The 14,914-nt window shown below is 32.4% G+C and overlaps 1 protein-coding gene across 1 annotated transcript in view; it reads right to left on the reverse strand.

The window, feature by feature from the left end:
- Positions 1-14,914, reverse strand: part of GABRG1 (gamma-aminobutyric acid type A receptor subunit gamma1) — an 84,557-nt gene that overhangs the window by 7,170 nt on the left and 62,473 nt on the right. The window contains exons 4-8 of the mRNA XM_052642001.1: positions 11,481-11,701; positions 10,543-10,625; positions 7,850-7,987; positions 7,575-7,727; positions 3,243-3,454 (exon numbers count right to left, since the gene is read on the reverse strand). Coding sequence (XP_052497961.1) covers positions 3,243-3,454; positions 7,575-7,727; positions 7,850-7,987; positions 10,543-10,625; positions 11,481-11,701 — 807 coding nt within the window. The remainder of the gene's footprint in view (positions 1-3,242; positions 3,455-7,574; positions 7,728-7,849; positions 7,988-10,542; positions 10,626-11,480; positions 11,702-14,914) is intronic.

The raw sequence follows: 14,914 nt of genomic DNA on the forward strand, positions 1-14,914 counted from the left end.
AAAGACCAAGTCAAAATGGCACTGACATTCACAATAAAAGATAAAGAAGAAAAAAATAAAATACAGACATAAGAAAATGATAGAAGGACAAAAGGAAGGATGAAATGATAGGAGGAAGGAAGGAAGGTGGGGGATGCAGTAAGAGAAACAGAGAAGAGGTCCATTGTATAATATCACATGGAGAATAAGGCAGAAAACATTTTTATTAACTTATATTTTTCTTAGAGCGGTCATTGAAGCTAAAAATCTATTGTGTTCAAGTATCATCTCTTTCCCCTGGAAGAGGGCATGGCAACCCACTCCAATATTCTTGCCTGGAGAGTCCATGGACAGAGGACCCTGGACAGCTACAATCCATAGGGTTGCAAAGAGTCGGACACAACTGAAGCAACCTAGTACTTATGCATGCATCATCTCTTCCTAAGTAAAATAAACTGAACTTTTCAGGGATTCTCAGCTAAGCAGTCAAAGAGATCTCAAGAACACCCTTAAGTATCATTTAAATAGACACATTGACCTTTCAATGACTCCAGGCAAAATCTTTGGTCCTGGCCCATTGCCATAAATAATTTGGTGAAGGAAAGGAAATGCTTGGTTTTAAACTATTCACAATTTGGGGCCTATAAAATAAAGTAGAGTGTTGGCAGAACAGAGACATAGAGAATGAGAAAGGAAGATAAACTCACAAACTACTGAAACAGGTGTAAAGGGAATGTGCTGCAAGACTTCTGGGTCTAGGCTTGCATTTGATTCTCCTGGCTGGAACAGAAGAAAAACACAGATTCCACAAAGCCCTTAAATAGAACATTTTGAGACAACAGCAAACAGCTATCTATTCTTCATAAGAGTGTGTTCTGATTTACCTGATTAGCGAGACCATATGGTTGAACACTGAACTAGGCAGGGAGTCAGCTTTGATTAGTGATCCAGTTTTTCACTTAAAGTGTCAGTTAGTATTGAAAGAGCTAATGAAGCATGTAACTGAACAGAAAGAAGATACTATAGAGTTTTATTTTAGATAGCTCTAAATATATTTCTTCTCTAGGTAGTCAATTAAATGTTTAATTTAACTTTTCAATATTTATAATTTAGTGCTTTTAAGCACTCATTTATTTTTTATTCCTTACTTTTTCAGCTTTAGTATTTTGCTTCTAGGGCTTGGTGATATATTGTAAATATTAAACATATAGATAATTTTTTCTTAAATAGCTATTCTAGAACAGTACCTAGAACCTGGGTATCCTTAATAAATATGTGATGAATGAACAATTATATGAACATCATAATTTTAAAGCTTGCACTCCAGTGTTTCAGCTTCCTGAGTGAGGCATCTGGTAAGGTGGTTGAGAGCACATGACCTGGAGTCAAACTGATTATCTGTAGTCCTACAATAGCCTTAGACAATATTAGTATCTATATCACATATTCTTAGAATGAAATTCTAGAATCCATGTGAGACTGTACATTGTTATTCTATAATGTCAATTATTTTTATTTTAAACATTCTCATTCACACCCGTATTTATTCACACACTCATTTATTCACTGTTCAGAAATAAAATTGTCAAAGTAGTAACTGAACATAGCTGTGGATGAGTAAATGATGAAATGGAAAATCCAGAGAGGATGCTTGGCTTGGAGTAAAGGAAGAAAGTAGAAAACCTGTGTTTTTCGTTACTTAAAAAAATAGCAAATGGGTATTAAACTTGAAATCATTGCCTCCTGATGCTTTGTCCATTCAGAGACCACACTAAATCTTATTAATAAGCTAAAATGACATTAACTTGAGAGAATCACAGGCTAATTCTACCACATAAATTCTGAAACATGTACCACCAACAATGTGTTCTTCTTCCTTGGAATATTGTGGAAATCTGGGAGCAAATACATAAGGCTTTGGTCCTTGGAGTACAACATAATATAATTTTAAAGTATGGCAAAATTATATAAACAAACTGATGAAAAATGAGGGACAGGAGAAAATGCATTATATCCTAGAACTTACAAATTTAGCACATAACCTAAAAAATCCCATGCTTCGTTATGTATCTGCTATGGTAGGTTTGGGCTTCCCAGGTGTTGCTAGTGGAAAAGAACACGTCCACCAACGCATGAGAAACAAGAGACACCGGTTCAATCCCTGGGTCAGGAAGATACCCTGGAGGAAGATCCCCACTCCAGTATTCTTGCCTGGAGAATCCTATAGACAGAGGAGCCTGGCTGGCTAGAGTCCATAGGGTTGCAAAGGGGCAGACACCACTGAAGCGACTTAGCACACACGCACGTATGGTAAGTTTACAAGCTTGCCACTCATGCATAATTGTTTTATATAGTTTTCAAGTATATTGTTATTATGGAACAAATCTGTTTGGAGAACATTTAGTGAAATTAGCAATGAAGTGTCTTATTTTTCAGAATCTTTTAAGAACAGACAACATAAAGGAAGGGTTACAAGCTTGACCTCTGGCACCAAAAATAACCTGGGCTTGAGTCTTGGATTCTTCACTTTCTAAGGTTGTCCTTGTGCAAAGTATTTAGTAGGTGCCTATGAGCATAAATGAAATCACGCATGTAAAATAGAGGAGTTCCTGGTACACTCAGTAAAAGTGAAGTATTACTTTAAGGTTGTTATAATGCCATTATAAAAAGAAATTATAGTTAGTCATCCAATACTTAAGTATTTTAGAGTCAGTAGAATTAATTCTAATTTACCAACCTGATGTTTTATAAGTTAAGATAGACATATGCCTAGGAAGGGGGAGTAAGAGAGTACAGCTGTATCGGTACAAAAGCCAAACAGATATCTTTTCTATGACATAGAAAGCTGCATCTTTCAAACACAGTTGAATACCAACATTAAAGAGGGATATTAATCTCTAAAAATTAGGTTTGTGGGACAACCATATTAGAAATTAAAATGCTATCACAAAAATAGATTCAAACAGAGAGCTTAAACGAGGAGTTTTCTAGGGCAAAGAATTTACTACTTACGGAAAACTTCACAGCATAATAACCACTCTTTGCAGAGGTGATTCAAAACTACTTTCTAGGGAAAAAATATAACTATACTTCTGGTAGTGGGAAATATTAGGTACTCAGTTTCATTTTATTATTTTTTATCTTTTGTCAGGGTACCTCTAGCATTTATATCAGTCTAAGAAAATATAACATGAAAACTCAAAAGAGTATCTCCAACAGTAAGTTGTTGTTTATAGAGTTTTTTTGTTTTTTTTTTAACATACCGAGGTCTTGATTTTTGGCTTTTTTTCTCTAGTAGTCTTAACTTTTTTGTTGCTGGTAAAATAATGCAAGGTGCCATACTCCATCAAAGCTGCAAAAACAAAAATGAAACAAACAGAAACAAAGAGATCCATCGCAGTCACATAAGAAACCTTAGGTAAGGACTTCCTGGCAATTGTACTCAGAGTTGTCATAGTCAGCACTGTGGTGATACCTGTGGAGGGAGGGAAGAAAAATAGATGATGAAAATGATCTTAGACCATTTTTATTCTTCCATTTGATATGGCAATATTGTTTGCATAAATAAACCATGGAAACAAAAGAATATGCTTATTCATGATTTACAGGGGAAAAAAATCTGGTAACCGTAGCTACATTGTGTTCAGTGTGTTCTCTGTATAACTTTTAATCATGTAAATTCTCTGGACTGAAAGTAGGTAACTCCCCATACCTGTCCTTGCCTTCCTCCAGAATAAGAGACTATTCAATTTTTAGCTGGCCTGTGCCTGCCTGGAAGTACACATTTATTTGCCAGCTTCCTTTAGCTATGTGTGGCCACAGGCTGAAATGTAGCCAAGAAGAATCAAGTCAAGGGTGTAAACAAAGACCAAAAGATGTCCTTAGACATTAGAGAGATAGGAAATGCCTTTCTTTTCCTCTTTCTCAATTGATTTCTGCTGGAAAATGATGGCCAGACCATCAGAAGCCACATTAGACCCCTGTCTAATTTAATCTACAGTGATTTAAGGTTTCCTGTCACACACAGTTAAAATTAATCCAAACTGCCATAACATTTTTATAACTTGTATTAAACCCATTTTTTAGTCTCAGTAAAGAATACAGGCAAACGATATCAAGCGACTCTTTTTAAAAGACAAGAGTAAATCATATTTTGAAGAACTCAACATATAAAATGAGGATGTCCCCCTGGACCCAAGCCCTGTGTATGGATCCCTGAGGCTGTCTATTTCTCTTTATCCATGGCCTTCTTGTGGTTCTCACCACTGCTCATTTTAGTCCCCCTTACAGATGCACAGGCTCTATCTCTTCTTATCTAAACTACCTCAATTCTCATTCTTTGTCTCATGAAACAGAGCAACATTAGTGGAATTGTTTTCTCTCTAAGAAGTGCTAATATAATACCAGATGAATCTTAATTTGACCAGCTATTTACAGACTGGCAATATCTGAGTTGAAAAAAATAGCACCTCTTTTGTATGATAAAGTTAATAGCCAACTTTTCCCTTCATGTCTACATTAAAATACATCTTAAAAATAATTTCTTTCATATGCCCATCTTTTTATTTTTGTTATCACTTAGGATTGAAAAAAATTAAGGTTGATACAGTTATGATGGATTGGAAGTTATGGAGACAAGTTCAAATTCTGACACTCTCACCTATTAATTCTGTGACCTCAGGGAAGTTTCTTAACTCATCTGTGTCCCTCAGCTAAAATATTGACACAGAAATGTAATATATTTTGTTTAATATATTTATAAAAAATGTACTTACTTCACTTGGGTTTAAAGTAGATGTAAAATCTTTCTTCCCTTCTAATACTAGATTTTAAATCTATAATTTCCCCCTCTAAGCAAGGCTTTAGCTGTATTTTACAAACATTTATATGCTAATTTCTTACTAAAATTCAATTTGAAATGTTTTCTAATTTCTCTTATTTAACCCAGGGGTTATCTAAAAGATCATTTTAAAAAATTCCAAATAAATGAGGCAATTATTAACCTATGAAAAGTTTTATTAATTTTCATTTACTTTCATTTTGTTCAGAAAATATATTCTGGAAAATTTTAGGCTTTTGAATGTTGTTGATACCTTGGTTAATGTTTTGTATGCGTTTGAACATGCTGTATATTCTGTAGTTAGGTACAGTGTTTTATAAATATCAATCAGGTAAAGTAGGTTGATAATTTCATTTAAATTTTATAAATCTAATTGATTTTTCTATGTAGTTATTCTGTAAATGAAAAAGAAAGGGTACTAAAATGTCCAATTATTATTGTAGATTTTCTATATTTCTCTCATTTTTCCTGACAGTTTTTGCTTCAATTATTTTAACCCAAAATTATAATGAAAAGATTTTCATATAGTAAGTGTGAAATAATCTCAGTGACTACCACTCTTCTCTCTTCCTTGCTTAGCACATTATTTTTTGTAATTTATTAAATCATAACATTCTTATGGTCAAAGGTAGATTTCCCAAGGTACCCTTGCTTCCATTATTATGTCTCATTCAAAGTAGATTGATTTCATTATCAGTGATAAAAGTAAATTTCACTTGACTAAAATACTATTACATATCTATTTCATGAAGTAAGGAAAACTATACTAGAACTTAGCTTCTAGACATTTACCTATTTTATTTAGTATTTATTATCACAGAGTTTAGCTTAAAAATAATATGGTGGGTTTCCTATTAAAATATCTCTGAGTTCATAAGAAAACATTTAGAACACCAGATATCCAACAGAGACTTCATTAGGTCTCTGCCACCTCAGAGAGGACTAGTCTGACTACACAAGATAACACAGCAAATGAGTATCGACCCACATACCTTGTCATTCTCTAGCCGTTTACTTTGATTTTTCTTTATAGCTATTACTCACTGACATTTTATTATATGCTTTATACATGTGTACATCACCTGTATACCCCACTAAAACATAAATGTTTCCTGTTTTAACATGAACATTAGCACTTTATAACATATGTTCACTGTTAACACTGCAGCACCTAGAACACTACGTATTTCACATAAAGCAGTCTAAAAATTTTGTTAAAATGCAATGTTGACTAAATGAGCTGAGGAAATTGTCATTCAGTGACGTATATATGCATGTATGCATATATAATTTTTAAAATATCCTTGCTCCTCCAACTACATAGGATCCACAATTTTAAGAGACATCTTCTAAGTAGACTTGACTATGGCTTATGTTTATAGTTGATACCGTAACATTATAAAATATGAATTCATGTAAAAATACAATTCCACAATTGTCTATTCTCTTTGACATTATGGCATAGGCTTTTGGCTTTGTAGAAACCTAAAGGTATAAAAAAATCCATCCAAATTATCTTTGGGAAAATATGAAAATAATGTTTAAAAACAACATATAATATTTATTATACTCAGTTGTTGTTGTTTAGCTGCTGTCATGTCCCAACTCTTTGTGCTCCTGTGGACTATAGCCCAACAGGATCCTCTGTCCATGGGACTTTCCAGGCAAGAATACTCAGAGTATCATACAAAAAGAATCTAAAGTAATTTATTTACCTTGTAACACAAAATAATTTGAAATAATTACAGAAACAACATTCAGATATGAATTTATTGTCCCCAGCTGTATCCATACCTCTCTTTAGACCCTCTGGAAGTTGCAGTTCCAAGTACAGAACTAGGTACTTCTTGTTTTATCTTCCTACTTTTATGTGATTTGAATTTTACAAATTTTTTTACTATTTACTAAATGGAGTTATTTACCAGCTGCAATAGAACCACAGGAAAATTTCTTTATTTTTGAAAATAGAAACTGTGCCAACTTTTTTTATGTTTTTAAGACACGCTTATCAGTAGTGAGATTCATGTACTATACGGATGTGGGGAAGTAATCAATTAATCAATAATTTATCTTTGTATATCTATTTAAGAGTTTAGGTTATCATTTTCTTTTAAACAAATGTATAGTAATTAGGCACATTTTCTTATGCCTAATTACTGATTACACTGATTATTGCAACAGAATGCCAAAGAAAGAAAGGAAAAGTTTCTTTTATCAAGTACTAACTACAAATTATCCTTTTAATCAATGTTATTATACAGGCAACTCTCAAAATTTCACAGAATAATAACACATTTTATAGATAACAGAAGCCCAGAAACTTCTTGTCCCTGTCCTTTGGAACAGTTGAATATTCATTAGTATCATTGTAAGAGCAGGGGATTTCAAAGCCTTCTAAATACACGCTAGTCAATAAATACTGCCTATTAGTGATTCAGCTAAAAAATAAAGTCTTGATAAAAAGTATTGACAATACTGACCACATTTAAGATGCTTGGATTCTCTATGATTTTCATGCATTAATTCTTATTTAGCCTCTATGCTTCCCTTGACCTCCATTAAAAACATTTCTGAGATTTCCATCTCTTTACAATTCTATTTCCCACTTGTTTACATATATTCACTTCAACATCACACTGCACTGAGTATCTGTCCATTTTTGTCTGTAGTTAGAGGAATATTTCTAATATATTAAACTATAAACTTTTAGCATATTAAAAGTTGCATGACACTATAGCATAAGATTACATCATACCCAGTGATGTTCTTGCAGGTACTGCATCTTTATTGATCCAAAAAGATACCCAAGAAAGTACAACTGTCAGAATACATGGAATGTACGTCTGAATAGTGAAATATCCCATTCGTCTGCTCAAGTCAAAGAAAATTGTCATGATAATATAGTCCCCTGGAAGAAAAAAATATATTTTAGCTATAAAATACAAATAAGTATAAGATTTCAAGCCATAGATTTAAATACAAATGCCACTTGATGCTAGCATTAGTCATTGATTTGTGTTCCTTTCTTACCAGAGATTGTGTGAGAGATTTCAGTTGTGTTCCGTAAACCTACAAATGCAAACTGATATAATCTCCAGTATTTAGGATCAGCCACTTCTACAGAAGGCTTTTTCCACTTATACTCAATTTCATTTTTAGGGTATCCATCTAGGTAAAAATTAAAATTAAAAATATATATATTAGCAGATCCAAATCGGTTACTGTTGCAATACCAACATTATTAAAAGACAAATGTTTGGAAATTCTTTCTCATTTTTATATGTTATAGAAAAATACTGCATAAAATTGGTGAGTATAGTATAAAGAATAATCCTAATGATTAAATAATGATAGTCCATGCTAATTACATTTAAATCAAGAAATAAAATCTTGCTAGCATTTAAGAAAAACCCTGCATCCACTCCAATAACATATTCCCCTGTTCAACCAGAGGTAACCACTGACCTGATTTATATAATAATCCTCCCCTTATGATTTTGGTTATATATATTTTTGATAAGCAGTTCTGAAAAATATAGTTTAGGTTCTTTTTGAATTCTGCTTGATTTTTGCCATGCTGGATGTATTATTTTATATCTTATTTATTTTAATACGGTATTTATAACCATCATTCATGCTATTTTATGTAGCAGTAGAAAATTTGTTCTGTTGTAAAGATGTGCCAAAATTATTCATCCATTTTACTGTGTCCACACTTGTAATCTTTCCTGTTGGCTATTACTAACACTGCAATTTACAATATTATTGTACATGTCTCACAAAACACAAATATGCAAAAGTCTCTCTGGTATAAATACTTAGACATGAAATAGCTGGGTTGGGGATTACATATACTTCCCACTTTATGAAATAGTGCCAATCTCTTTTCCATAGAGAATATATTAACCTCATCTCTCATCAGGCAGAGTTTGAAAATGCATGTTGATCCATGTTTTCATTAAAGTTTATGTGGACAGGCTTTTTTATTTTCACTGTAGAGTGTTTTATTTTTTTCCTGAATACGAACAAAATCTAGAACAAATTTCACATGCTTCTTAAATTTTTGAGTTTATTCTTTGGATCATTGCTCATTCAATTGTCCATTATTTTACTGTTTTTTTTTTTTTTTTCCTATCTTTTCTTGGTCTGAATTCTTATATATGTTTTGGATACTAGACCTTTGTTAGCTATTTGTGTTGAAAACATCTACCTTCTCTATAGCTATCTAGAATGGAAGTGCATTCTTTTAAAAAACACATGCTTTTATTTTTGCTTACATGTCCTAGAAATACACAAGGGTATTTTGGACCAAGTAAAGGAAATTTGGGAAAATCCAAGTTGGGTGGGCTTCTGATGCTGATTTAGACCTTAGTCAAATAAGACAGTGAGCTGGTTACTTAACCACTCTAAATTTCATGATTTTGAGTCTTAAAATGGGAACTATAATGACATCTTCTAAATATATTTGTTGTAAGATATTAGATGGATAAGGCTTAATTCTCTATTGGACTCATACAGAGTGTGTGGAAAAAAAGATGGTTATAATTATTATGTTGATGTTAGTGACACCCAATTGCACTAACAGGGATAGACTATTCCCAGTAAAGACAATCAAAGCTAAAGAGATACCACACCAAGCACTTAGGATGATATCTAGAGGAGAATACGGTATATATTCAAATATTTGTGTATCAGCTACTCCTTGAATGTTCCTATTAATCAAGTCTTTGTTGTTAATTGACTGTTTTATTCATTGAGAGGTCAATGCTAGAAAATCAAAGTAATGAGACATGAGATTATGAATTAAAAAGGACATTTTAATGAGATGAAAATTTTAAAAAGTCAAGAAAATCTTTAATAAAGGGCAACAAGAGATACATGGGAATGTTTAAAGTGAAGAAGCAGGATAAAGACTTATGAATACTTATAATCTACTATAAATAAATTCCAGAAAATATCTTTAAAAATCAATTTTAAAATAGGAAAATAGAATTATATCATTCATAGACATAGGCAATATCATTTTTAAAGGCATTTTATGTGTTTTAAAGACTTGCTCAATTATATATTATGTAGAAAAATATTTTTATAAAAATATGTGAGAATAAATATTAATAAATATAAAATAAAGCTGATATTGTTATAGAAAGATTATATCTATTTCTTTGCAACAAATATTGTTTGTGTACCTAAATTATTTCTCACTAGAAATTTATCTTTGTTTCATTCATTTTTACGAATGAAATAAACATTTCTTCCTTGACTTTTCCAACTAACTAAAGTCTTCTTAAATATTTGCTATTTATGTGGTAAAATTCTTCACCAGACCAATTAAATATATTTTCAAATATAATGTAATAAACTTAAATCTGGCCTCCTGGAAGATGAATAAAATTTCAATCAACTTTTTATCCATGGCAGTGTAAAAATATTTGAATACAAATCTATCTTCAGTAGTCCTTTAGTTAATCAAAATAGGAAAAGGATACAGATAGAATGAATATTTGTAAATAATAAGATATATATATTAAATATGCATTTATTATCACTTTTTAAAGTAAGAAATAAGTGTTACTTATAAATTTATCTAAGACAGTTAAACATAATTTAAACTTCTGATAATTGTATAAATCATGGTTTATCTGACATAATTTTACATTTTTAAATAAAAAGGATCATAGACTATAAAATTCTATTAAAATATCAAGCATTTTATCACTTACAACTTGAAAATTCCAATGGACATGAATGTTCATCCATAGGAAAGTTATGAAGCTGAAGGTAACATTCTGCATTAATTGTCAGTCTACGTAGATGGAAAAATAGACATTAAATAATGAGAAATAATTTCAGGCATTAAAAATATTTTCTTTAATTTTAAAACATAATTTTGTCCTACAATAATGGACTGTGATACAATATATAATAATATTAATTCTGAAGTCTCAAAACTTAAGTAGTAATATTATAACATTCATAAATGATTAATAAAATTCTGACATTTTTCTCTCCAGCCAACTAACTTGCCTCAATTAGCCCAAGTGTGGTTTCTGTGTTTGTGATTAAAATTTTATACTTCAGAATCTCAACAAACACACAGGCATACATACACATGCAGATTAACAGAGTGTATTCAGTTAAGTATGGTAATTTTTTTCTTTGGATCATAAACACCTTCCCATTAAGGGGATGATTTATAATGAGTCAATATGTTCAAGACAATGAATTAAATAAACCTGAATCTTACCTATCAACCCTCATTTAATCCTCTGTTAGGGATGTTTTACTATACCACCGAAAATCAGAGTATTTTAAAGTGTTATAGCAGTGTGGACTCCTAAAGAAAATCTTTGTCAATCGTTTGCCTTATAGGTTTAAAAATATAGTATTTATGCCACAGCCTTTTCTGCTTCAAAACAGGGAAATCAAGGAGTTTTTCCTCTTTGCTTTCAGTCCTATTCACTTACTGGTAACACCAAGCTTAAACAAGTGTTTCTACAATATTTCACCTTTTTAAATTTTAGTGTATAAGAGAAGCTTCATATTGATTACTTTGAAACTGTGAAAAAGGGAAATTTATGAGTTCCAAATATTAATATGGAAACTAAATTAGAGCAACTACAAGTGTTTTAAAATAAAAAAAAAACAAAAACAGTAATACCTTAGAGTATATAGAACTCGTCCATCATTCCATATTCGAAGAAGACGGTTAGGAGTTGTTATCCAATGAGCATCAGATTTTCTTGAGTTTCTGAAGAAAGTGTCAGGAATCCAAATTTTCCCAACCATATTACTGTTAAGCATGAGCACTTTCATGGTACTATTGAATTTCAGACGACTATCAAACCAGGTTTGGGCAAAAATTATATCTATTGTATATTCCTAAGAGATAAAAAGAGAGTAATGATTCATGATAGTAAAGCTTCTATTTTAGAAGCTTTTATATAGAAGATTATATATTAAATATACATTTATTATCACTTTTTAAAGTAAGAAATAAATGTTATTTATAAATTTATCTAAGACAGTTAAACAATTTAAACTTCTGATAATTGTATAAATCATGGTTTATCTGACATAATTTTACATTTTTAAATAAAAAGGATCATAGACTATAAAATTCTATTCAAATATCAAGCATTTTATCACTTACAACTTGAAAACTCCAATGGACATGAATGTTCATCCATAGGAAAGTTATGAAGCTGAAGGTAAAGCTTCTATTTTAGAAGCTTTTAGTTTCTCTTCAGAAGTTTGAATTTTTATATTTTAAAATTTCTGTAAGTAAATAGCACTTGAACTCAATCTTTTTAGAAAAGTGTATGCCATTATCATAACCTTTCTTTTTCATTGTTTACCTGAGTCATATAAAATAAAATCCAAGATTTCTAGCAATAACTGCTGTCCAGTGTCGCTTCACATACTTTTTGTAAATTGTATTCAACATTTTATAATATGGTTATTAATATAAAGGTCAATCACTTTCATGTCAACAACTATATAACAATTTTGTGATATTTATGAGTGATTAAGTCACACAAAAAGGCACAAACTAAAATATCAAAATTCAAGCACTCACCAAATTATCTAACAGCCATCAGATTATCCTTTGTCCAGAAAACTAATTTCAGTCATTTAGATTCAAATGTTTTAAAGCAAACACACACAGAGAAAACCCATTTTTTTCTCTCTCTCTCTTTCACACACACACACACACAGAAACCCCATTAAGCACTTTTAACATGCTAAGCATTGTGTTGAGTTCTGTAAGTATCAAAAATTGAGAGAGAGAGAAATAGAGTTTTGCATGTATCAGGGCTTTTGCATGTATCAGCCCAGTTGGTAAAGAATCCACCTGCAATGCAGGAGACCCTGGTTCAATTCCTGGGTCAGGAAGATCTGCTGGAGAAGGTATAGGCTACCCACTCCAGCATTCTTGGGTTTCTCTTGTGGCTCAGCTGGTTAAAGAATCCACCTGCAATAGGGGAGACATGGGTTCTGATCCCTGGGTTGGGAAGATCCTTTGGAGAAGGGAAAGGCTTCACACTCCCGTATTTTGGCCTGGAGAATTCCATGGACTGTATAGTCCATGGGGTTGGAAACAGTCAGACACGACTGAGCGACTTTCACTTGTAAGTATCATGTCATTAAATCCTTACTACAGCCCTATGACAGAGAAGGCAATGGCACCCCACTCCAGTACTCTTGCCTGGAAAATCCCATGGATGGAGGAGCCTGGTTGGCTGCAGTCCATGGGGTCGCTAAGAGTCGGACACGACTGAGTGACTTCACTTTCACTTTTCACTTCCATGCATTGGAGAAGGAAATGGCAACCCACTCCAGCATTCCTGCCTGGAGAATCCCAGGGATGGGGGAGCCTGGTGGGCTGCCATCTATGGGGTTGCACAGAGTCAGACATGACTGAAGTGACTTAGCAGCACAGCCCTTTGAAATAAGTACTACTATAATATTTATTTTTAGGAATGTTTATCAATAGAGACATAAAATAATTCTCCCTACATCATACAGTAGATGATATGAAAACTGAGGCATTGTTAAATTGAATCCCAAATCCACATACATAGCAACCACATATAATGGTCATCATAGTGAAGCCTGATGGGTGCCATAATTAGAGAAAAGCCTCTGTTCATAATCAGAAAGACTATAAATAGGAAATTTCATGGTTATGAGAGAATTCTTAGAAGTAGGTGCTTAAGTATAACCTGCCTTTGTATCCTGACAGTTATGCCTACCATATTATAAAAGTAAAAAATAATTTGATAAAATTAATGAACAAGAATGCATAACCAATGCTATTGAGAAAGGAAAATGAGTAAGTGTATGTATGTGTGAAACTTTGATGTTAGAAAGTTGGGAAAAGAGTAAACCGAAAAGTATGAAGTTTTATATGAGTCATTTGAGGTGGGAGAGATTACTTGCTCACTCTTGATGTAATGCTAGCTCTTATCCAAACTTACCCAGAAAGAAATATTTAATATAATAAATAGAAGTATAATTGAGAGTTTGACTAATGAAATAAAAATCTTTAAATGGTAGAGAGAACTGAACAGCAGAAACTGCTTAAGATAAAGTAAGAGGCTAACATACCCCACCAGGATTATGGATTAGCAAAGATACAACATTAGTTGGTAGAAGAAAACTTAAGCTACTTAGTAGGTATATTGGCTGCAGTATTCCTAATGAAGAGGGCATTAAAAACAACACTTGAAAACTAGCTTGCATAGGGCTGGGAAACAGCCCAGCAAACAGTTGTGGATCCTGCTTTTCAGCTGGCAGTTCCTTCTTTAGCAGACCTGTTTGTAACTGTGCTAATCACTGTTGGATGAGTTATGACTTCCAAAGGGTCAAATTTCCTCAAGCAGAGATTTTTGGGAAAATGAGAAGATTTTTTTTCTGCTCACAATTCCCTCAATCTAGGTTCAAGAAGAGAAAGATACAGAGCATGTGTCTTGATAATCCATCCTTCCTAAACTTTTTGCAGAGGTTAATACTTCCAAGCTCTTTTAAATTACTAATCCTTAATAAATGCTTCACTGAGATAAGAAGTGATTCAAGACTGTGCCATTTTATACATAATTGAAAAATCCCATTTTATTTGCTCATTTGTATTAGTGTAGTTTCAAGAAAATGATCAAACCCTGTTCTTGTACTCCATGTTCCTATTTACAGGTTATAATTATCTACATAATAACTAAGCAAAAGAAACATTAAAAGGAACTCCAGTCACTCAGAACAACAAGTAGAATAGCTTCTAGGATAAACATTTCAAGATGAGGAGCAGTGCATTTAGCATTTGAGATCATATGCACATTGTGAAACTTTGCCTCCTTGCAGTTAGCCTGGAAAATAGCATTAGTGGGTAAAGGTGAAGAAGTGAGCCATCGTCAATCAATCAAACCATAATTGATGAAAGTGAGTGTCATGCCCTTTTCCTACTTCACTGTCAGCTTGCAATTACATGCTGTGTCTAAAACTTAAATGAACAGGTTAACTATCTTTTTTTAGTAATGAAATTAACATCACACAAAATGCAGACCTAAATAATTAACTTAGGTGCATAATTACATCATG

Source organism: Budorcas taxicolor, chromosome 6 (assembly GCF_023091745.1).
Source record: "Budorcas taxicolor isolate Tak-1 chromosome 6, Takin1.1, whole genome shotgun sequence".
NCBI classification, from domain to species: Eukaryota; Metazoa; Chordata; class Mammalia; order Artiodactyla; family Bovidae; genus Budorcas; species Budorcas taxicolor.